At 47.4% G+C, this 24077-nt stretch overlaps 1 protein-coding gene across 2 annotated transcripts in view; it reads right to left on the reverse strand.

Moving 5' to 3' along the window:
• Positions 1-24077, reverse strand: part of LOC147119990 (neuropilin-2-like) — a 111321-nt gene that overhangs the window by 81224 nt on the left and 6020 nt on the right. For both annotated transcript variants that reach the window (XM_085985461.1, XM_085985462.1), the window contains exons 2-3: positions 9816-9996; positions 2989-3170 (exon numbers count right to left, since the gene is read on the reverse strand). In XM_085985461.1, coding sequence (XP_085841587.1) covers positions 2989-3170; positions 9816-9996 — 363 coding nt within the window. The remainder of the gene's footprint in view (positions 1-2988; positions 3171-9815; positions 9997-24077) is intronic.

Below are 24077 nucleotides of genomic sequence, written 5' to 3' on the forward strand. Positions count from 1 at the left end.
CAAAATGCACCACCACATGCCCCTCTACACCCATGGGAGTGGCCCTCATCTCCATGGCAACGGGTGCATATTGATTTTGCTGGTCCATTCATGGACTCAATGTTTTTAATAGCCGTGGATGCACACTCGAAATGGCCTGAGGTGATCAAAATGTCCTCCACCACCACGGAGAAAACTATTGCAGTCCTATGGACCATTTTTGCCAGGAACAGCTTGCCAGAGCAGATTTGCTCTGATAACGGACCACAGTTTGTGTCCGAAGAGTTTCGAAGATTTATGAAAAGGAATGGGGTAAGGCATTACACATCTGCCCCGTATCATCCAGCCACAAATGGATTGGCTGAGAGGTTCGTACAAACATTTAAGAAGGCAATAAAGGCCATGTGCGATGACGACATTCCACTGCAGCACAAGGTGGACAATTTCCTGTTCGCCTACCGGAATGCGACACATGCAGTCACCAGCCAGGCCCCAGCCATGGTGTTCTTTAACCAAAGGTTAAGATCTCGCCTGGATTTGCTCAGACCAAACGTACGAAGAGATGTTGAGAGTAAGCAATTCCAGCACATCCATGAGACGCCAACAAGGAGCTTCAATGTAGGGCAACCAGTCTTGGCCCGCGACTACCGAACAGAAAAATGGCAGCCAGGAACGATATGCACACGGCAGGGCCCACTAATGTACACAGTGGACGTTGGGGAGAGCATCGTGAGACGCCATGCTGACCGGATCCTAGAGTCACAGGAACAAGTCAACCCCATGCCTCGCCCATACGTACCTGGTGATGAACCCAACGTACAGGTAGCATCTACCCCAGAAACAGTAGCATCGGAAGCTGATGAAGCAACCGACGACAGGGGGCCAGAATCGCCTCCGCACCAAGAGCAAGACACTTGGGAAAGGCGCTATCCAGAAAGGATCAGGAAGCCTCCCCAAAGACTGAATTTATAAATAGACTATTTTCAGCTAATGTTGCATGTTAAAAGTGTTAATTGTAATTAGTTTGATATTTAATTGTTAAATGAGTGTTATGGTACTGTTAATCTAAAAGGGGAGGAATTGTAATGTATGTACCTTTAAGGAGAGAACTACTTTTTACAGCTCCTGTATACTGTAGTACCGGCAGTGACCACGCCTGTATATAAACCCTGAGTAGTGATCTGTACAGTTAGTTCTAGAGTAACCCTCATTCAGTAAACACCTGTTGAATCGTTCCCTTCAGTCTGTTGTCTGATTATTGAAGGACACAACATTAAGATACACGGATATAACAGTGAATCTTTGGAATTCTTTACCCCAGAGAGCTGTGGAAGCTGAGTCATTGAATATATTCAAGGCGGAGATAGACAGATTTTTGAGCAACAGGGGAGTCAAGGGTTATGGGGAGCGGGCAGGAAAGTGGAGTTGAGGCCAAAATCGGATCAGCCATGATCTCTTTAAATGGCGGAGCAGGCTCGAGGGGCCGAATGGCCTGCTCCTGCTCCTATTTCTTATGTTCTTATGTTCCCTCGTTCGAATAGCCTGTTGCCAAACTTCACACTTGAAGAAAGGCAACCGTAGCTGGGTTCTGTGGCGGGGGTGGGGGGAGGGAGGGCTGCTGGTGTATCCTACAATGTCCCCCAGCCACAGTCAGCACCCTCAGGAGACAAGCAGAGGAGACTGGGGGAGGTGCAGGGTTTACGCCATAATCCCGTCACATTATTGTAAAAAAATTGTGGATCATGCTTGAAAGTTGCTAAGAACATTAAAGCAGTCTAGGGATAGAAGTGAGATCTTCCCCCACTCCGTCATTCTGTCTCTCGCTCTCTCTATATATGTCTTTCTCATATCTTTCTGTCTCTCTTGCGATCTTTCTTTCTCTCCCTGTCTGTCTTTCTCTCACTCCATCTATCTTTCAGTCTCTGTTGCGCTCCATCTGTTTTTCCATCTCCCTCTCTCTCCATCTCTCGGTCTTTTGGGTTGAATCAGAGCAGGGGAAAGTTTAGAAATAAACATCTATTGATATTTCTTGGCTGCTGACTGCCTGCAGAATGTAAACACAGCAGTACAAGAAGTTGTAAGAGGAAAAAGCATGAGGTGAGATGGGTCACAAATCATCCGCCCTCTCAGATCTCTGCTCCACTGATAAATAAACAGAAGCTTCATTCTTGGCTCGGGATCAAACACTGAACAAACGAGTAAAATCCAGCCCTCTGTAAACTCTCAAGGCCACTCCAGTTTGTTATTGCCTCTCACAACAGGAGCACAATATGCTGAGCTTTCCAAAAGTTCTTTCTGCTAATTATCTCCCCCATCCCTTCTTCCTCTCCTGTCCTGAAAGTGCTCACCCCTTACCAGGGTCGTCAACCCTCCAGGATTGTCCTGGACTCTCCAGGAATTGAAGATCAATCTCCAGGAAGAAAAATCATTCAACAAAATTGTTTTTTTCCCCCCATTTTCTTTGAACACTTCCATTTATTAGTTGTAAAAATACTGGAAATGGGGGGAAAAGGCTGTTTGACTGACAGCCAAGATTAATCCAATTGGGTAACAAGGAATCCGTTCCCTTTCCAATTGGCCATGGGAAGGCAGTGTACCCGAAGGATGGACCAATGGGATGTCGCTGAGAATGAGCTCCCCCCTGCTACAAATTCCCACCTTTCAGAAACTGTACATCAGAAAGGTGGGGGGCGGGGGAAGGAGTGAAAATTTCCTCTAAGGCCTGTGCAAGTGAGATTTACCATTTCACTACAACTAGCGCAGAGGAAACCTTCCCCAGCCCGAGATTAGTGTATGTCTAGGGGGTTTACTGTGCCGCTTCTGGGGGCTCTACACGTGTCTTACTGTGAACTTTCGGCTCATTCAAAACGGTGTCTGCCATAAAATGCTGCTGGAAATATGTGTAACAAACACAAAGTTCATAGAATTATATATATACAGTATATATAGATATATAGATATTTTCATTACATACTTTACACATAAACGTGAAGGGAACTCGAGACCAACCTGTTCTGAAGATCTCATAACGCAGCGAGAATCCTGCTCCCTGGTGTGCGTAATCCGAAACAAACTTGATGTAAAGCGCAGAGCCCGAGGAGACAATAGACGAGGGGGCGATGTTCCCGCAGTGCTTGCCCAGCAGGTCCGCACTCTCCCCATCTCCATCGCGGATTTCAATGTAGTCGTACCTTAGGAAAAGCGAACGAGAACACCGTAAGTCATGCGCGGCATGTGCTGGCATTCCGCACAAAGGTCACCCACCATTTTCTCACTGAGAAGACAACGGGTGGCCATTTCGACTCTGGACGGTGGGGCGAAACGGGAAATGTCAATTCAGCTTCTCTCAATCCCTTATTTCCATTGACTTCAATTAAATGAAAAGTGTGAGCGAGTTGTATAAAGGGCGGCTGATCCGATATCGCTCATTTTACACTATCGCCCAAAGTCAAATCCCTCCCCCCACCCCCAAAATGCTCAGCTCCATCTGTTCGTCTTCCGTCGATCGGAAATCCCGATGGAATGCCGTCATCTAAAAAAATTATTTCTCGGGATGTGGGCGTCGCTGGCAAGGCCGGCGATTATTGCACATCACTAGTTGCCCTTGAGAAGGTGGTGTTGGGCCTTCTTCTGCAGTCCGTGTGGTGAAGGGGCTCTCACAGCGTTGTTAGGGAGGGAGTTCCAGGATTTTGACCCAGCGATGATGAAGCATCGGCGATATACTTCCAAGTCAGGATGGTGTGTGACTTGGTGGGGAACTTGGAGGTGGTGGTGTTCTCATGCGCCTGCTGCCCTTGTCCTTCTAGGTGGGGGAGGTCGCGGGTTTCAGGAGCGTCTAGCTGCATATTTGTAGAGTTGATGATAATTGTTTTTGGCTCTTTGTATTTGGTTGGACGTTAAGATCGTAGGTCTGGTTTCCTTTGCTAAGTGTTGCACCACGTCGCGTGTTGTGGTATATAGAGCGACAAAGGCCAGGAAGACCCCTAGTCCGTACCGTTGGCTGAACTCAGCTGGGGCAGCAGCCAAAGACCACAATTGGCTTCAGTGTTTCTGGGTCAGGAAGGATCAAAATCAACCTGTGGATCGCTGTCCACTGGAAGGTTGGCGTGTGTGGAATGTCAGGGAAAGACAGGATTGGGTTCGGCAGTGATGCCCTCCACTGTGAAATTGCTTGGCCACACAACACTGTCGATGATCAAGTATCAGCCGTGGCTCAGTGGGCAGCACTCTCACCTCCAAGTTAGAAGGTCGGGGGTTCAAGTCCCACTCCAGAGACTTGAGCACAAAATCCAGACTGACACTCCAGGGCAGTGCTGAGGGAATGCTGCACTGTCGGAGGTGCCGTCTTTCGGATGAGATGTTAAACCAAGGCCTCATCTACCCTCTCAGGTAGATGTACTATTTGAACAAGGGCAGGGGAGTTATCCCCGGTGTCCAGGCCAATATGTATCCCTCAACCAACACCTAAAAGAGATTATCCGGTCATTACCACATTGCTGTTTGTGGGAGCTTGCTGTGCACAAATTGGCTGCCATGTTTCCTACATTACAACAGTGACCACACTTCAAAAGTACTTCTTTGGCAGTAGAGTGCTTTGGGACGTCCTGAGGATGTGAAAGACGTTGTATAAATGCAAGTTGTTGCTGTGTGACAGGCTATGTTTATGTGCAGACATGTAGCACTGACCCTGTTCTCCCACCACAGGAACTAATTGTCCTTTCACTCGATAAAGAAGGCACAGTACCCTAATGAAGATCAGATCATTGGTCCTTGCTGTCTTCCCCCCCACCTCCCGACAAAGGTCATCTTGTTTTGAGAGTGAGCGGCAGATCAGGATGAATAGGGAATGCGAGAGCAACATCCTCAATCTCATCCAGGGACAGGAAGACTGAATCACAAGGCCCCTGCAGGCCCACTTTGCTTTCAATATCCCATCCCCTCTTGCGAGCTCGCCTCACAAGGTTAGTCGCCTGTGGTTGGCTTAAATGACATAGAATGACATAGTATTTACAGCACAGAAACAGGCCATTTGGCCCAACAGATCTGTGCCGCTGTTTATGCTCCACATGAGCCTCCTCCCACCCCTCTTCATCTCACCCTATCAGCATATCCTTCTATTCCTTTCTCCCTCATATGCTTATCTAGCTTCCCCTGAAATGCATCTATACTATTCGCCTCAACCACTCCCTGTGGTAGCAAGCTCCACAATCTCACCACTCTCTAGGTAAAGAGATTTCTGCTGAATTCCCTATTGGATTTAGAAGTGACTATCTTATATTTATGGCCCCCAGTTTAGGATACCCCCACAAGCGGAAACATTTTCTCTACATGTACCGTATTAAACCCTTTCATAATTCAAGATTTCTATTAAGTCACCCCTCAGCCTTCTCTTTTCTAGAGAAAATGTGAAGTGAATGTGAGTGTGGGGCCAGTACCAGTCCGTTGGTTGTTTACTTAGAGGTAGGAGGGCACTTCAAACGAATTCTAAATTGTATGTGAGTTGACCGGGCCGATAGGCAACTACTCTTCCCTCTCGCAGGAGAGCCCTGAACAAGGGAAAGTAACCGTAAAATTCAAGCTAATCCGGTTAAAAGTGAATCCAAGAAAAACTTGCCCCTGATGTGTGTGAAAGGAAGATTGATACTTTCTTGACAAGTTAAGAGTATTAAGGAATATGGCGGAATCAAGAAAACAGAGCTGCCATGCCGAGCAAAATGGAGGAGCAGTTTGTAATGAGGGAGAAATGTCAACGGTGCTGTCTTTTGGTTGAGACGTTAAACCTCAGGTGGACATAAAAGGTCCCACGGCACTATTTGGAAGAAAAGCAGGAGAGGTGTCCTGTTCAGTATTTATCCCTCAACCAATATCATTAAACACTTGATTAGCTGTTAGGAATTTGGGACGTCCTGAGGTCGTGAGAGGCGCTATAGAAATGCAACTCTACTGAGGATGACAAGTGCCGTGGGCACTTCAGACTGTCACTAGTCCTCGGATTATAGGGAACCTGAGGTGTAATTCCCAACTCCCACCAGCAGAGGACAGCAAAGACAATGCTGTGATTTCACCGATGGTCAGTGTAACTCAGCCACTCCTGGCAACAAGTGTCAGCTGGGTTCTTACAGTCACATCCAATACTGACTGTGTGTGTGGAGCAAATTCCAACACAGTCAGAAATTCATGTCAGAGTTATACTAACAGGGCAGTTTAGGGTGATGAAAGATCCCGTGGGTCTATGCGAAGATCACACACAATTTTTTTCAACCTCTTAAAAAGAAAGACTTGCATTTCTAATGCGCCTTTCACGACCTCAAAACACCCCAATGCGCTTTACAGCCAAAACCTCTCAGAAATGCAGAACCCTAACCCTAACCCGGTGTCCTTCTAGACCTGTCTGTAGCCTTTGACACGGTTGACCACTCCATCCTCCAACGACTCTCCACCGTCGTCCAGCTGGGTGGAACTGCACTCGCCTGGTTCCATTCTTATCTATCTAATCGTAGCCAGAGAATCCCCTGCAATGGCTTCTCTTCCCACTCCTGCATCGTTACCTCTGGTGTTCCCCAAGGATCTATCCTTGGCCCCCTCCTATTTCTCATCTACACGTTGCCCCTCAGCGACATCATCCGAAAACACAGCATCAGTTTCCACATGTATGCTGAGGATACCCAGCGTACCTCACCACCACCTCTCTCGACCTTCCACTGTCTCTAAATTGTCAGACTGCTCGTCCGATATCCAGTACCGGATGAGCAAAAATTTCCTCCAACTAAATATTTGGAAGATTGTTTTCGATCCCCGCCACAAACTCTGTTGCCTAGCCACTGACTCCATCCCTCTCCCTGGCAACTGTCTGAGGCTGAACCAGTCTGTTCACATGAGTCGTATTTGACTCCAAGATGAGCTTCTGACCACATATCCGCACCATCATTAAGACTGCCTATTTCCACCTCCGTAACACCACTCGACTCCATCCCTGCCTCAGCTCATCTGCTGCTGAAACCCTCATCCACGCCTTTGTTACCTCCAGACTCGACTATTCCAACACTCTCCTGGCCAGCCTCCCATCTTCCACCCTCCGTAAACCTGAGCTCTTCCAAAACCCGGCTGCCCATATCCTAACCCGCACCAAGTCCTGTTCGCCAATCACCCCTGTTCTCGCTGTCCTACACTGGCTCCCGGTTGAGCAACGCCTCAACCTTAAAATTCTCATCCTTCTTTTCAAATCCCTCCATGGCCTCACCCCCCCTATCTCCGTTACCTCCTCCAGCCCTACAACCCTCCGAGATATCTGTGCTCCTCCAATTCTGGCCTCTTGCACATCCCCAATTTTAATTGTTCCAACATTGGTGACCGTGTCTTCAGCTGCCAAGGACCTAAGCTCTGGAAATCTATCCCTAAGCCTCTCTGCCTCTCCACCACCATTTCCTCCTTTAAGACGCTCCTTAAAACCTGCTTCTTTGACCAAGTCTGCTCGAATACCTCCTTATGTGGCTCGGTGTCAAATTTTGTTTGATAATCGTTCCTGTGAGGCGCCTTTGGGACATTTTACTACATTAAAGGTGCTATATAAATGCAAGTTGTTGTTGGAAACAAAGAAAATGTTTTGAATTTGTTTGGGGCTAAAGTGAGACCTAAAGCACTGCAGGCAGTTTTGTCTTCATTGATAAATCAAGTCATCAATAAGCATTATGCTATCATGCAAAAAATATATTCAGTATGTGGCCAAGGTGCCATATTTGGGTCCCTGAACTTCAGCTGCCATTTCAGACCCACACTAGCAAGATACCAAAGTATCTTTTCTCAGAGAGTGGTGAGAATGTGGAACTCGCTACCACATGGAGTGGTTGAGGTGAATAGCATAGCTGCATATAAGGAGAAGCTCGATAATGTAAAGTCCGCGCCTCAATAATACACGGACTTCGGGAGAACAGTTTAACAGGTACTTTACTGAACAAGAGGCAGCTTGAAACTGAAACTACAGAAGCCTGCTAGGGCCTTTTATACAGGAGTGGTCACTGCCGGTACTGCAGTCTAAGACCAGTTATTCCCTTAAAGGTACATACACAACAGATAAGTTCATGAGGGAGAAAGGAATAGAAGGATATGGTGATAAGGTGGGTAAGGAGGCTCGTGTGGAGCATAAACACTGGCATAGACCAGTTGGGCCGAATGGCCTGTTTCTGTGCTGTAAAAATCTATGTAATCCTATGTAAGAGCAGGGGAGTCCTGGCCAACAATTATCCCTCAACCATCACTAAAACAGATTATCTGGTCCTCAACGCATTGCTGTTTGTGGGAGCTTGCTGTGCGCAAGTTGGCTGCAGCGTTTCCTACATTACAACAGCGACTCCACTTCAAAAAATTACTTCACTGGCTGTAAAGTGCTTTGGGGACGTATTGAGGACATGGAAGGTTCTATAGAAATGCAAGTCTTTCTTTATCAAAACCTGGAGAGGTCATCTGACTGGGCACAGGCTGGGAATTGTACTGGGTCAGTAAGACCCAGCACAACACCAGATGGTGCAAGTTCCCACTGATCCACGTCCCCCTGGGGCTTGTTCGTAAACACAGCCATGACAAGGGTGGTTGCAGATCTCAAGGCAATAGCTCTTGGAGGTCAGTGGGCCCCACCGGAATGTAACTATACACTCCTGATTAGAATTCGACATTCACACTATTCCAGAATTCAGGAGTCAAATTAAACAATAAACAGAACCATGTAAAGAAAGACTTGCCTTTCGATAGCGCCTTTCACGACCTCAGGACGTCCCAAAGCACTTTACAGCTAAGTGGAGTTAAGTGTTTCTCAGGCTGTGAGTGATTATAGCACATTGCCTGCTACTCGGTTTGTGTAAAGTTGATTTGTTGAGAGCGAGAAACAGACAGACAGAGCCTCATGTACTGGTTACACTGCCGTGAAAATCAGATGATGGGATTGGCCTTGCAGGGGGTGCAGCATAGATTCACCAGAATGATACCGGGGCTAAAGGGGTTAAATTATGAGGACAGGTTGCGTAGACTAGGCTTGTATTCCCTCGAGTATAAAAGATTAAGAAGTGTTTCAAGGAGTTGATCGGGTAGATAGAGAGAAACTATTTCCTCTGGTGGGGGGAGTCCGGAACAAGGGGGCATAACCTGAAAATTGGAGCTAGGCTGTTCAGGGGTGATGTCAGGAAGCACTTCTTCACACAAAGGGCAGTGGAAATCTGGAGCTCTCTCCCCCAAAAATCTGTTGAGGCTGGGGGTCAATGGAAAATTTCAAAACTGAGATAGCTTCTTGTTGGATAAGGATATTAAGAGATAGGAAACCAAGATGGGTGAATGGAGTTAAGATACAGATCAGCCATGCTCTAATTGAATGGTGGAACAGGCTCGAGGGGCTGAATGGCCTCCTCCTGTCACTATGTAAGTCAGATCTTCACAGCCCCCGTCGAAATGTGAGGGGTGCAACTAGTCCAAGAGGTGTCGCTGAGAATGAGCTCCCCCCTGCTACAAATTCCCACCTTTCAGGAACTGTACATCAGGCGGGGGGAAGGAGTGAAAATTTCCTCTAAGGCCTGTGCGAGTGGGATTTACCATTTCACTACAACTAACGCAGAGGAACCCTTCCCTGGCCTGAGATTAGTGTATGTCTAGGGGGTTTACTGTGCTGCTTCTGGGGGCTCTACATGTGTCTTACTGTGAGCGTTTGGCACATTCAAAACGGCGTCTGCCATAAAATGCCGTTGGAAATAGGTGTAACAAACACAAAGTTCATAGAATGATATATATAGATATTTTCAGTATATACTTTTCACAAACACGATTCCACCTCGGTAAAGTTTGTTAACTGTTACCTGCAGTCATGCTTTTCAAGTTCAAAGTGCGGGTTAAAGTTCAGCAGAATCTTCTGGTGGTTCTCAGGTGCATGAATGACCCATTCGCACCTCTGGTGCGGCGTGTAGTCATGTGGGTATCCAGGTGAGGTGATGTAACCTGCTTCTTTTGCATTTAAATGTTCCCCGCACGGTACCTCTCCTACAAGAGAAACAACAGTTACTACTGACGCCAGGTATCTAGAAATGAGACTCTTTGAATATTTGCCTTTGCCCGCTGTTTTAATAACTCTCTTGTTTACTGTGAACAGGAATATCCCAGTTAGGGTTCAGTAGTAGGACGGAGGTTAGAACAACTTTGGGAGGTTTTACTACCGTAAAGGTGCTATCAAAATACAAGTTGTTGTTGTAGTAGTAGAGGAAGTGGCCAAAGGCACTGTCAAAGTGAGATGCATTTTAGGTGGGATTTTAAAGGCAGAACTCATGAGGGTCGGGGGTGGGGGGGGGGGGGCAAGGGGAGAGTTTCATTGCATCAGGGTTGGAAGACTGAGGCCCTTCCAATGATAGAACAGAGTTCAGCTGTGGCTCAGTGGGTAGCACTCTCGCTTCTGAGTCAGCAGGTTGGGGGTTGAAGACCCCCCTCCAGAGAATTGAGCACAAATTCTAGGCCGACACTCTAGTGCAGTACGGAGGGAGGGCTGGACTGTCGTGAGGTGCCGTCTTTTGGGTGAGATGTTAAATTGAGGCCCTGTCTGCCCTCTCAGGTGGATGTAAAAAGATCCCATGGCACTACTCGAAGAGCAGGGGAGTTCTCCCCGGTGGCCTGGCCAATATTTATCTCTCAACCAATATCATTAAAACGGATTATCTGGTCATTATCACCTTGCTGTTAGTGGGTCCTTGCTGTGCCCAAATTGGCTGCTGTGTTTCCTACATTACAACTTCAAAAAGTACTTCATTGGCTGTGAAACGCTTTGGGCCGTCCTGAGGTCGTGAAAGGCGCTACATAAATGCAAGTCTTTCTTTCTTAAAAGTGAAGTACAAAGATTTTGAAAGGGTGATGGGGAATGGGACAAAGCTCTTTCAGAGAGCTGCACAGGCACAATGGGCCGAACGGCCTCCTTCCGTGCTGTGAAGTTTCTGATTCCACAAAAGGAGTTGCTGTTGGGCTTGGGAACCAACACACAGATACCGTTCTCTCGCAATCACAACTAAGCAAGCACCAGCGAAAGGGAATCTATGGCAACCAGTGACTGACTACAAACCTAAATGGGGGAGATGGGAGTAGAGAGGTCAGTCTCCCTGGAACGGAAGGACACAAAAGGTATATTTAAAGAAAACTGCCTCTTAAGCGAAAGGCCAAGACTGAATATTTCCACAAAGTCTTCTCTCAGAAACAATGGATTTTCTTTTAAGTGCAGTCCACACTGAACGCGGCCCTGTGTTCACCTTTGCAAATGCTAATCCTTTCAGTGAGGGTCTCTGCCTGTGTCAACGTTAACACCTCATTATTCATTAGCAGCCTTGCTGCTGCCTGTGTAAAGGTCACACTCCTGTGTTCCCTTAAAGGGCACGTTGCCTTGGCAACACCTCTCTTACAAGACACCGCGCTGTGTTTATACACGGGAGGACAGCGCCATGACACGCTTGGCACCGCCAGCAAACCGGTTACCGTCTTCTATTATTTTTATTTTCACTTCTCCAAAATCTCTATGTTCCTCCAATTCTGGCCTCTTGCACATCCCCCCCGCTCCCTTCACCCCACCCATTGACAGCTGTGCCTTCAGCTTGGATTTTCAGGTTGAGACACTCTCCCACCTCTGCCCCCATTTCCCTCACGGTTCCTTGACCTCTGGACACTCATCCTCAAGGTTCACACGGGGACTAATGGCAACTGAGATGTGGGATCGTCCCCGGGTCGACTGTTACTCAAAACCCCGACTCAGCCCAGCCTAGCAACCAAACCTTGGATGTTCTTCAGTCTGTCTGACAGGATTGTCCTGGAGTGCCGTTGAGGCCAAGATCAGATCAGCCATGATCTTATTGAATGGTGGGGCAGGCTCGAGGGGCCGAATGGCCGACTCCTGCTCCTGTTTCTTATGGAGTCTCCAGGAATTAAAGATTAATCTGCTGGACACTGCTGCGAGCAAAAATCCAGGAAGAAAAATCATAAGTGCATTAAAAGAAAAATGGGGTGTGTTTTGTTTCATTTGCTTTGAACACTTTCATTGAAGGGCCACCTGACTTTGCAAGGCATGTGATGAAACCTCTGGGAATACATCCAACCAGAGTTGCCGACCCTAGTCTCACTCGACTACTGACTGGATGAATATGCTGAGCCAGACTGGGAGCTGGGTCCGACTAGAACACGACTGTTGCACTTTTTACAGTTTCCTTTTTGCACCACAGCTCGTGGCCGGTGCTGTACACAGGCTCCTCGAGTGTGATAATAAGGGAGAACGGGGTTGGCTCTACATTTCAAACTCTTGAAGAGCTCCGTTCAGCCACCAGTTGCTCTCTGCCGTCTGTCACTCCTCTTCCTGGAACACTTAGGGCTAGATTTTCGGGGAGCCGTCAGGCGGGGTTTCAGGCGTGTGGGGGGGGGGGTGGAAAATCCCGACTTTGGGGGTCCCGACACCATCCCGCCCAAAACCCCGCCCCACGTAAATTTCAGGGGCGGCGGGTACCTGCCCCGCACTGGGACCCACCGAAACCAGGCTGGAAGGGATTAGTGCCAATTAACTGCCTGTTAACAGCTAGTTAACAGGCAGTTTTTAGCCTAATCCCCATTTTGAGGGGTTTCGTGTGGGTTTCCCGACGGCTCCAAACCACGCCAGGTTAGAGCAGCGGGCCGTCGGGTTGAATGAGTTGGAGGGGTCGCGATGTCGGTGCTCAGGTGAGTGATGGGTGCATGAGTGTAAAGGTAAGTGTGTTTGGTGTGTCTAAAGTGTGTAAAGAACTTTTACTTACCTTTACTTACCTTCACAGCCTTTCTTCCTGTAGCCGTCGGGAGATGCATCACTCAGCCGGAACTGAAAGCTGAACAGCTGCGATCTGTCAAAAGTGACAGCCTTCAGCTTTTAGTGCTGCTGAGATTTCTAAATGAGTCTGCGCAGAAGGTCTCATCTTAGAAATCAGACTGTCAGTGTTTGACAGCTTCGAATAGCTGTAAAACACTGATATTTCATCTGTCAAAACTCTTGACAGATGAAATTGCAGTCTGTGACGTCACCTGTTGCCGGGTGGCCCTTAATTGGCCTGCTGAGCCCGCTGGGCGGTGGGCTCAACAAGGTCAATCAAGGGAAAATCGCACGGATTGGTCGGACGTCGAAGTAGGCGGGTCAGAAACCCGAAAGGGGAAGTCCCGCCTTCTTCCCGACAGGTTCGACAAAATCGACCCCTTACTGTGTGATGGGTGGAAGCCAGTGCAGTCCCCTCAACTCGTGTGGCCAACTCTGGTGGGACGTATACCTGGAGGTTTCATCACATGACCTCTCACTGCCAATCGTCCCGCCCTCACACTCCAGCCATTGGTCGCCCAACACGCCCATCCTCATGACACTCCTTCCTACACCAATTGGAAAGTGAACAAACCCTTCCTTACCCGATTGGATGAGTCTTGACTGTCAGTCAAACAGCTTTTTGTCCCCCCCCCCCATCTCCAATATTTTTAGAACTGATAAAAAAAATTGTTTAAAGAATTTTTTTTTAAAACAACTTCTTCTTCTTAGGCAGTCCCTCAGAACCGACGATGACTTGCTTCCACATTAAAAATGAGTTCTCAGGTGACTGATTAGTCCAATGCGGGACCTACAGTCTCTGTCACAGGTGGGGCAGACGGTGGTTGAAGGGACGGGTGGGTGGGGTGCTTGGGTTGACGTGCGCTCATTGCGCTGCCTGCGCTTGGCTTCCGCTTGCTCCAGGCGAAGAGACTCAAGGTGTCAGTTTTTTATAATCCTCCTCTTATTTTTCTCCTGGGTTGCTCGCAGCAGAGTTCCGGAGCTTGATCTTCAATTCCTGGAGACTGCAGGAAAATCCTGGCGGGTTGGCAACCGACCCCTCACCCCCAACACACACCATAACAGAGCCTTTTCACTGGTGCTGAGGATCAGGAGTAGGATCAAGTGCCATTCCTGCAATTAGATGTGAAAGGAGCACATCACTCCAGGTGCGTGACCATCAGACACTTGGAATGGCTTTAAACTCGCCAAGATGCTTTGAACAATAGCTGAACACCAACTGTGACAACTAAATGAAGATCAGAAGTTGAAAATGTAAATCCAAAACGTTTGCTTAAAATATCCTGCCTCGCTGCAATTTTTGTTTAAAATTAAAAGTGATCCTATGAAGCACTTCTTGTCTACCTGCCCCTGGACAATGACAATGGGTCGGGCACAATGATAGACATGTCCTGACCTTTACCCTTATAACCCACAATGCTTGGGACACCTGCAGAACAAAACTATCTGCCATATTGACTGCACACCTCAACCCGTACCAACGAGCAGTGTAAAGTGACCTTCAATCAGAGCCCAACTCACACTCCACTTGATTTGGGGCTCTGTAGAACGACATTAACTCTGCACATGGCTCCTGCTATAACGGAAGAACTTGCATTTATATAGCGCCTTTCACAACATGAGGACGTGCCAAAGGGCTTCACAGCCAATGAAGTATTGTCGCTGTTGTAATGTAGGGAATCGCGACAGCCAGGCTGCACACAGCAAGGTCCCACAAACTGAAATGAAATAAATGACCAGACAATCTGTTTGGTTGAGGGGGTAAATATTGGCCAGGGCACAAGGCGAACTGCCCTGCTCTTCTTCAAATGCTGCCACAACTGTCCGGCTCAGAGAGGAGAGTGTACCCACTGAGCCAAGTAGCTGATTCAGTTATGCTTTCTGTGGCAGTGATCAGATTTTAAGCAGCACTGCACTCGATTTGGGAGTGTTGGATGCCGGCACTGGGTATGAAAAATGGAAATGTGCTCTCCCTTATCTCAGGAGTACAAAAAAAAACTCCATAAAGGCCAGGCAAAAAAAAACAATTGCAAAGAAAAGGCCTATTGAAAAGCGCTTTGTTTCCAGAATCTCTAGGATCGATGTGATAGCGTTTTATTTATAGTGCTGATAACTGTGTGTATCTTAGCTGAATGAAAACCAGCCTATCTCTGCATCGGATTCATGGATAAGGAAGCCGAGTGATGACAGGAAGCATTTATGTGCTAAACAGCGTCCTTTAAACACAGAAAGGCCTCCTGTCCTCAGTGAGCTGTCATGATGTAGAGATTAGCTTGCTGCAATCCGTGCCAGAATGGGCAGAGTTCAGACAAGAGAGACACCATCAGTTCATTAAAACTCCATATTGTCCGCCGAGACCCAGCTTGCTTCTTCTGCACCCCCCTGCTATTCCCAGGAACCAATATTCATGGCAGTAAGCCTTTGGTCACCCAACAACAACAATGACAATCATGCGTCAGAGAGGAGGGGGGGCTCTAATCCAGCCTCACAGCGCCAGGGGCCCGGGTTCAAATCCGGCCTCGGGTGACTGTCTGTGTGGAGTTTGCACATTCTCCCCGTGTTTGCGTGGGTTTCCTCCGGGTGCTCCGGTTTCCTCCCACAGTCCAAAGATGTGCGGGTTAGGTTGATTGGCTATGATAAAATTGACCCTTAGTGTTAGGGGGATTAAATACGTGGGGTTACGGGGATAGGGTGGGATATGTGTTGGTGTAGGGGTTACGGGGATCGGGTGGGATATGTGTCGGTGCAGGCTCGATGGGCCGAAATGGCCTCTATCTGCACTGTGAGGTTTCTGTGATTCTGTGATTCTGTGATTTATATAGCGCTTTTATCATCGTGAAACCTCCCAAGGCATTTCACAGGAGCGTAATTAGACAGAAATTGACACTGAGCCACATAAAGAGATTAGAGCATTACAGCCCTCCCCCCTCCTCTCTGACGCTCGATTGGCTGGATTAGAGCCCCCCCCCCTCCTCTCTGACACATGATTGGCTGGATTAGAGACCCCCCTCCTCTCTGACGCTCGATTGGCTGGATTAGAGCCCCCCCTCCTCTCTGACGCATGATTGGCTGGATTAGAGCCCCCCCTCCTCTCTGACACATGATTGGCTAGATTAAAGCCCCTCCTCCACTCCTCAATTGGTTGGATTAGAGCTCCTCCATCCCTCGATTGGTTGGATTAGAGCCCACCCCTCGATTGGTTGGATTAGAGCCCACCCCTCGATTGGTTGGATTAGAGCCCACCCCTCGATTGGTTGGATTAGAGCTCCTCCGCCCCTCGATTGGTTGGATTAGAGCTCCTCCGCCCCTCGATTGGTTGGATTAGAGCCCACCCCTCGATTGATTGGATTAGAGCCCACTCCTCGATTGGTTGGATTAGAGCCCATCCCTCGATTGGTTGGATTAGAGCCCACCCCTCGATTGGTTGGATTAGAGCCCACCCCTCGATTGGTTGGATTAGAGCCCACCCCTCGATTGGTTGGATTAGAGCCCACCCCTCGATTGGTTGGATTAGAACCCACCCCTTGATTGGTTGGATTAGAGCTCCTCCATCCCTCGATTGGTTGGATTAGAGCTCCTCCATCCCTCGATTGGTTGGATTAGAGCTACTCCATCCCTCGATTGGTTGGATTAGAGCTCCTTCACCCCTCGATTGGTTGGATTAGAGCCCACCCGTCGATTGGTTAGATTAGAGCCCACCCCTCGATTGGTTGGATTAGAGCCCACCCCTCGATTGGTTGGATTAGAGCCCACCCCTCGATTGGTTGGATTAGAGCCCACCCCTCGATTGGTTGGATTAGAGCCCACCCCTCGATTGGTTGGATTAGAGCCCACCCCTCGATTGGTTGGATTAGAGCCCACCCCTCGATTGGTTGGATTAGAGCCCACCCCTCGACTGGTTGGATTAGAGCCCACCCCTTGATTGGTTGGATTAGAGCCCATCCCTCGATTGGTTGGAATAGAGCTCCTCCATCCCTCGATTGGTTGGATTAGAGCTCCTCCATCCCTTGATTGGTTGGATTAGAGCTCCTCCATCCCGCGATTGGTTGGATTAGAGCTCCTCCACCCCTTGATTGGTTGGATTAGAGCCCATCCCTCGATTGGTTGGAATAGAGCTCCTCCATCCCTCAATTGGTTGGATTAGAGCTCCTCCATCCCTCGATTGGTTGGATTAGAGCTCCTCCATCCGCTCTCTGCCCTATTTGCCTCAGTTGGATCGATCCCTCTAACTCCCTTGTCTTCATTGCCCTCCCATCTGATTCTTGCAGTAGGGAACGTTTCCCAGTTCTTGGAAGTGATTCCTGACAGGACTATGTGGGCAGACACAATATATTCCCATCTCCCAATAGCAGGAAAGCACAGGCAGCATCCAACAACAGTGACTACATGTCAAAAAGTACTTCATTGGCTGTAAAACGCTTTGGGACATCAGGAGTGCATGAAACGCTCTGTATAAATGCAAGTCTTTCTTTCTGTCTTTCTATTTCTAATTAGGCTGTCTGCATTCTTCCATTTAAAGCAAAGGGCAAGAGAGGATCTTCCTCAGAACTGTGTTCATGGATGGATGATAAAGAAAGATAGCACCACATTAAGAGTGATTTATGATGCTTTATATATGCATATTTCAAACAAAATCATTGGGTTGAATTTAAGATTCATCAAAACGCCGATCATAAATAATTTTTTAAAAATATTGCCAAGGCAGCACATTTGCATCATGTGACTGTACAGTCGCCACATCTGGAAAGCCCATCTGTTTCAAAGAACCTCAAAGGAAGCTCGGCCTCTGTCATTCCACAAATGTACATCAGTTACCAGAGCTACTGCTCATAACTCAACCACAGCATGAACATCAGCAACAGAGAGCTCCGGGACCACTGCAACTTACTCACCCCTGAGTGTGGAAGGAAGAAACAAGGGCCCAGGGGAGTATCAGTACTGAGTGGTTCACTACACACATAAAATCATAGAGAACAGAAGGAGGCCATTCGGCCCATTGTGCTGTGCCGGCGCGTTGAAAGAGCTATCCAATTAGTCCCGCTCCCCCACTCTCTCCCCATAGCCCTGCTAATTTCTCCTTTTCAAGTATATATTCCAATTCCCTTTTGAAAGTTACTATTGAATCTGCTTCCACCGCTCTTTCAGGCAATGCATTGCAGAACATAAAAACTCGCTGTGTAAAAAATGTCTCCTCATCTGTCCTCTGGTTCTTTTGCCAATTACCTTAAATCTGTGTCCTCTGGTTACCGACCCTTCTGCCAGTAGAAACAGTTTCTCCCTGTATAGTTTAACAAAACCCCTCATAGTTTTGAATGCACCTATTAAATCTCCCCTTAAGGCTCTAAGGAGAACAATCCCAGCTTCTCCAGTCTCTCCACATCACTGAATTTCCAGAAAAAGTATCTGCATGCTCGCCCCCTCCCTCTTATATATGTGGAGTTTAAGTTGTCTTTAAAATGACTACTGCAGTCAAACCCTGTCCCACACATGTTATTCAGTCCCCAGGAATTCACAGTAAAATGTTTGCACAACTTTTCTGTTGCTCAGCTGCTCTGTGTTGCTTGTAGCTGTGATGGAAGATTTGACAAAAATATATAAATGGTTTCAGATGGTTCCGACTTGCGGTCTGCTCTTGTTTTCTTACATGCTCAAACTAAGAGACATTGTGCGAAATATTATTGGCAAAGGAGCTGACAGTCGGTTAATGGGGCGGCTCAAAAGAAACAAGTGCTCACTGAACAACAACTCGCATTTATATAGCTCTGTTAACATAGACGTCCCAAGGTGCTTCACAGGAGCGTAAATCGGACAAAGAAAATTGACTCTGAGCCAAAGAAGCAGACATTAGGACAAGTGACCTAAAAGCTTGGTCAAAGAGGTAGGTTTTAAGTAGGAAAGGTAGAGAGGTTTAGGGAGGGAATTCCAGAGCTTAGGGACGAGTGCCAATGGTGGGGAGAAGGAAGGGGAGGGGTGAGGGGATGGACAAGAGGCCAGTGGTTAACTGTAGTTAGTTAAAGGGGCAAGTGTGTGCTTGGCCAACTATTTTTCTTTCGCTTTTTAAGAATCGAGCAGCATTCCCATTATGATGAGTCGCGTGCGGGTCATGCGTTTTAAATTAGCACTGAACCTAAACACTGGGCGTTTAATAACGAACCAGAAACAGGTGGACAATTTTGGCATCCACAAAAAAAAATGGGGGGTGAGGGGGGCTTTCGGAATGAGCCAAGTCAAGGGAATGAACGAGACAGGCAAGGACGGAACCTGCAAGATCTTTCCCAGTACTGTTAGATTCATTAGAATCAGGAAAAGGATGTTGCTTTGGGAATGCGAAAACATTTTGGCAGGAATTTATTTTAAAAAAACACAAATTACAATTTAAGAAGTTGGAGCTGGATAACTGTGCCAGTGTGTTCTAATCAATCATAAGTAATGACGGGGAGATGAGGGGGAAAAAAATTACGCAGCGGGTTGTTATGATCTTGGAGGTACTGCCAGAAGGGGTGGTGGAAGCAGATTCAATAGTAACTATTGGATAAATACTTGGAAAAGGAAATAAAAATTGCAGGGCTATAGGGAAAAAGCAAAGGAGTGGGCCTCTTTCAAAGAGCTGGACGGAGCAGGCACGATGGGCCGAATGGCCTCCTTCAGTGCTGAATGATTCTATGACATGGATAGTTTATGAACATACAAAAATGAAGGGCAGGAAAAGACCAATTGGCCGATCAAGCCTGTCCCACACTCGTGATTCCTGGAGCATAATGACTAGACCCTTCCTACAACTCACCCCCAATCGCCCCTCTCCCAACCCTCGCAGCCTTGTAATCTCCCGGGAAAGACCAAAAAAAAAAGAGAAAAACCCAGGGCCAGTAAGGGGAAAAAAGTCAGGAAAATTCCTCTCCAATCCAAAATCTGAGTGTAAATTAGAGAAGGAAGCTGGGTCCTTCCAGGTCTGTGTCACATCATCAGGGGAGCCCGGTTGAGATTGAAAGGGACTTCCAAGTTGGCAATTGACAAGTAAGTGCTCTGAAGCAGTTTTTCCCCAACCTGGATCTGAACTGACATCACACAGGCTGCAGACAGACTGCAGCAGCTGTTAGAATGAAGTATGTTTTTCTCTTTCCCAGGAAGGTAGAAACATTTGGCTTCTTGCCAGCAGAGGCTGCTCTCAGCTCTGCAGACTCTCACTGCCTTCCATCACCAACTTTTTTGCTGCTCGCTCCAGCACGCTCTCTCTCACTCACTCACTCACTCACTCACTCACACTCTCCTCTCTCTCTCTGTCTTTCCTTTGCCCACTTCTTTGCTCCACGCTCTCCTGCTGGAAATGGAAGGGAAGGAGTCCGAAACAGAGTGTAAAAAACAGAAAAAATTGCAGGGTTATAAGGGAGGGCAGGAGAGTGGGACTAATTGGATCATTTTTCCAAAGAGCCAGCACAGATACGATGGGCCGAATAACCTCCTTCTGCGCTGTATCATTCTGTGATTCTATGGAAACTCCCAGACATCTCATGAAGACTTTACTTCCAAGTAAAACATTGTGATTTGGGAGCTTTATCGGCGGATCGACTGTGGGAAGGGCCCCCAATGTCATGTGGTGAGTCTGGAGAAGAGCAGGGAAGTTCTCCCTGGTGTCCTGGCCCATATTTATCACTCAGCAACATTATTAAAACAGATTATCTAGTCATAGTCACATTGTTGTTTGTGGGACCTTGCTGTGCACAAATTGGCTGTCCCTCAATTAGCTCATTACAGACTGGGGAGTGAACCTGGTACCTTTCTGATCTATATGGTTCAGTGCCGTATTGTGTAGTGAATTTATTAGCTAAACTATCAGGGGAGTGTGTCACTGATTGTTTACATGTAACTTTGAGTTACAACAATAACTTGCATTTATATAGCACCTTTAATGTAGTAAAATATCCCATGGCTCTTCACAGGAGCATTATCAAACAAAATTTGGCACTGAGCCACATAAGAAAGAAAGAATTGCACTTATATAGCGCCTTTCACGACCACTGGACATCTCAATGCGCTTTACAGCCAATGAAGTACTTTTGAAATGTAGTCACTGTTGTAATGTGGGAAACACGGCAGCCAATTTGTGCACAGCAAACTCCCACAAACAGCAATATGATAATGACCAGAGGTTTGTTTTTGTTATGTTGATTGAGAGATAAATATTGGCCAGAACTCTGGGAGATAACTCCCCTGCTCTTCTTCGAAATAGTGCCATGGGATCTTTTACGTCCATCTGAGAGAGCAGACGGGGCCTCGGTTTAATGTCTCATCCGAAAGATAGCACCTCTGACAGTGCAGCACTCCCTCAGTACTGCACTGGAGTGTCAGCCTAGATTTATGTGCTCAAGTCCCTGGAGTGGGACTTGAACCCATAAGGCGATATTAGGAAAGGTGACCAAAAGCTTGGTCAAAGAGGTAGGTTTTCACGAGCGGCTTAAAGAAGGAGAGAGAGATAGAGAGGTTTAGGGAGGGAATTCCTGAGCTTGGGACCTAGACAGCTGAAGACACGGCCGCCAATTGTGGAGTGAGGAAAATGGAGCCATGGATGGACTTGTGCTGGGTCAGTTGATCTCAGTTTGGGTGGAGTGGATGCTACAATGGGCCTCTGTGTTGCTAAGCTAGGAATGCAGTGGAGGAAGGAGGGGGGGGGAAATATCATTCAGTGATCCAGCTCTTGATCACCTTCTGGGATGTACATGTGTTGGTCAATCAGTGGATCAGGCCAGGTTGTGGTGCATCCACATCTGAGCAGCCTCTTATTGCTCACTCTCAAGGTTCAGGCACAAAGAGCAGACATTCAGCCCGAGTATCGGAGGATGCTGGTGTCTTTTGAACCGGGTGAGTCAGCGCCTTGGGGAGAGGAGGGAAGAAAGATGGTCAGCCTCCATTAGTTGTTGGATGTCAGGAGTAACTGAATACCGGTTTGTGCATCGCGGCCAATAGTTAAAAGAAGAAATCTGCTTTCCTTTAAACAGGGACAAAAGAATCCCTCCCTTTTTGTTGGCCGAATCTGACTCAGGGCCAGACTACAAAGCTCGTCCATTCATCAGGACAGCCTCCCTTCCCCTGCAGGTGACCCGACTTCCCACTTCCATGGTGAGAGGTGTAACACCAAACATAATGAACGAACTGCCTCGCTATGTTTGGCACTGTACTTGACCCTGGACAACCTTGGACTGGCACAGCCCGCCTACCAAATAACATGTCAGGCAGGCCCTAGAGGGAACTGTGGCCTCGTTCCCATGGCCACATTATTTACACTCAAAAGATAACATTTCTCTTATTTATTGCAGCTGATTGCCAATTGCTTCCAGGAGTCTCAGTGAACTGATCTTTTAAATTGGGCATCTGTTCTATCATAGGAACATTGAGGAGACCATTCAGCCCCTCGAGCCTGTTCCACCATTCAATTAGAGCATGGCTCCATTTACCCGCCTTGGTTCCATATCCCTTAATACCCTTACCTAACAAAAATCTATCAATCTCAGTCTTGAAATTTTCAATTGACCCCCCCAGCCTCAACGGCATTTTTGGCGAGAGTGTTCCCGATTTCCACTATCCTTTGTGTAAAGAAGTGCTTCCTTCGTTGTGTTACAAAATAGTTCCCAAGGTACAGGGAGTTTTGAAGCTGTCACTGATGCAACTTTCCTCCTCCTTAAAAGGCACGGAGTTGTGCGACGGGGGTGTGGGGGGGAGGGCGTGGAGGGGGAGTGGGGATGTGGAGGGGGAGGAGGGTGTGGAGGGGGAGCAGGAGAGATGCCCAGAGGGAATTAAAAAAAATATATATAATAATGTTTGATTGGGATGCAGGCTGGGAAGATGCCAGGATGTGGCTCTGGCACGAAGTGCTGTGGCCACAGAAGGATTTTCAAAACTGCAGACAGGTCGGCTATAGTTTAAAAAAAAGCAAACAGCTTACTGATTCCAATCTCTCCAGCGGTTACACTAGTCTCACACACACTATCGAATAACCATCAGACACATACGCTGATCACTGCTCTGTGTGTGTGGGGAGCGGGAAAAGGAAGAGGAGGAAATGCTGCAATTGGAATCATACAGTTTATACCATCCTGATTACAGCTCATTTGCTCAGGATCTGTTATTAACCAGCTTTCTGAGTCATTTGAATTTAAGACAGGAGTCACCAATGGCTTTGCATACTATATTTACTCATATATAGGCCTCATCAGTTTGTACTGGGGATGCAGTCTATCTGCAAGTTATTATTTTATTTCCTTGAAAAGGGAATGCAGTAGTTCAAATTTGGGGTCTGGCCCAAATGAAGGGTGACTAACATGTGCATCAATATAACTCTTTAAATCTTGTATTGTAATGTGCCGAACCTCATTTTTTAAATTATTTCCTCCTAATATGAGCAACTAGCACCATTCATTTGCCCATCATCTCATGTCTGTTGCCGACATAACAAACTCTCCGCTTCCCTGGATGAGTGCAGCTCCATCAACACTCAAGAAGCTCAACACCATCCAGGACAAAGCAGCCCACTTGATCAGCACCCAATCCACCACCTTAAACATTCACTGTCTCCACCACCGGCGTACCGTGGCTGCAGTGTGTACCATCTACAAGATGCAGTGCAACAACTCGCCAAGGCTTCTTCGACAGCACCTCCCAAATCCACGACCTCCACCACCTAGAAGGACATGGGCAGCAGGTGCATGGGAACACCACCACCTCCAAGTTCCCTCCAAGTCACACACCATCTTGACTTGGACATATATCGCCGTTCCTTCATCGCCACTGGGTCAAAATCCTGGAACTCCCTCTCTAACAGCACTGTGGGAATACCTTCACCACACGGACACACATTATCCCAAAACCAACATCACTAAAACAGATTATCTGATCATTATCGCATTGCTGTTTGTGGGGCCTTGGTGTGCGCAAATTGGCTGCTGCATTTCCCACAACAGTGACTACACTTTAAAAGTATTAAATTTGCTCTGAGATTGCGAAAGGTGCTATTTAAATGCAAGTCTGTCTTTCTAAGTTTTTCTTTACTAGGGCAGCATAGAGCAAGCTTCAGTCTGTGTACAGCCTGTGCTATAATGGACCTGAGAGAACTTGGTGCGACACTGGGTGGGAAAGTGTCTAATTTTGACGGAAAGGAAACAAAGCTTAAAAAACCCACTCACTTAGGCAGAGCTCCCAGCTAATGACTAGTCTCGCACCAGCATATCCCTGTGCAGCTTTAAACATTTCCTTCGTAAACTAAACACAGCCC

Source organism: Somniosus microcephalus, chromosome 4 (genome assembly GCF_052327205.1).
Source record: "Somniosus microcephalus isolate GS21.2 chromosome 4, FLI_Smic_1.0, whole genome shotgun sequence".
In the NCBI taxonomy this organism is placed as follows: Eukaryota; Metazoa; Chordata; class Chondrichthyes; order Squaliformes; family Somniosidae; genus Somniosus; species Somniosus microcephalus.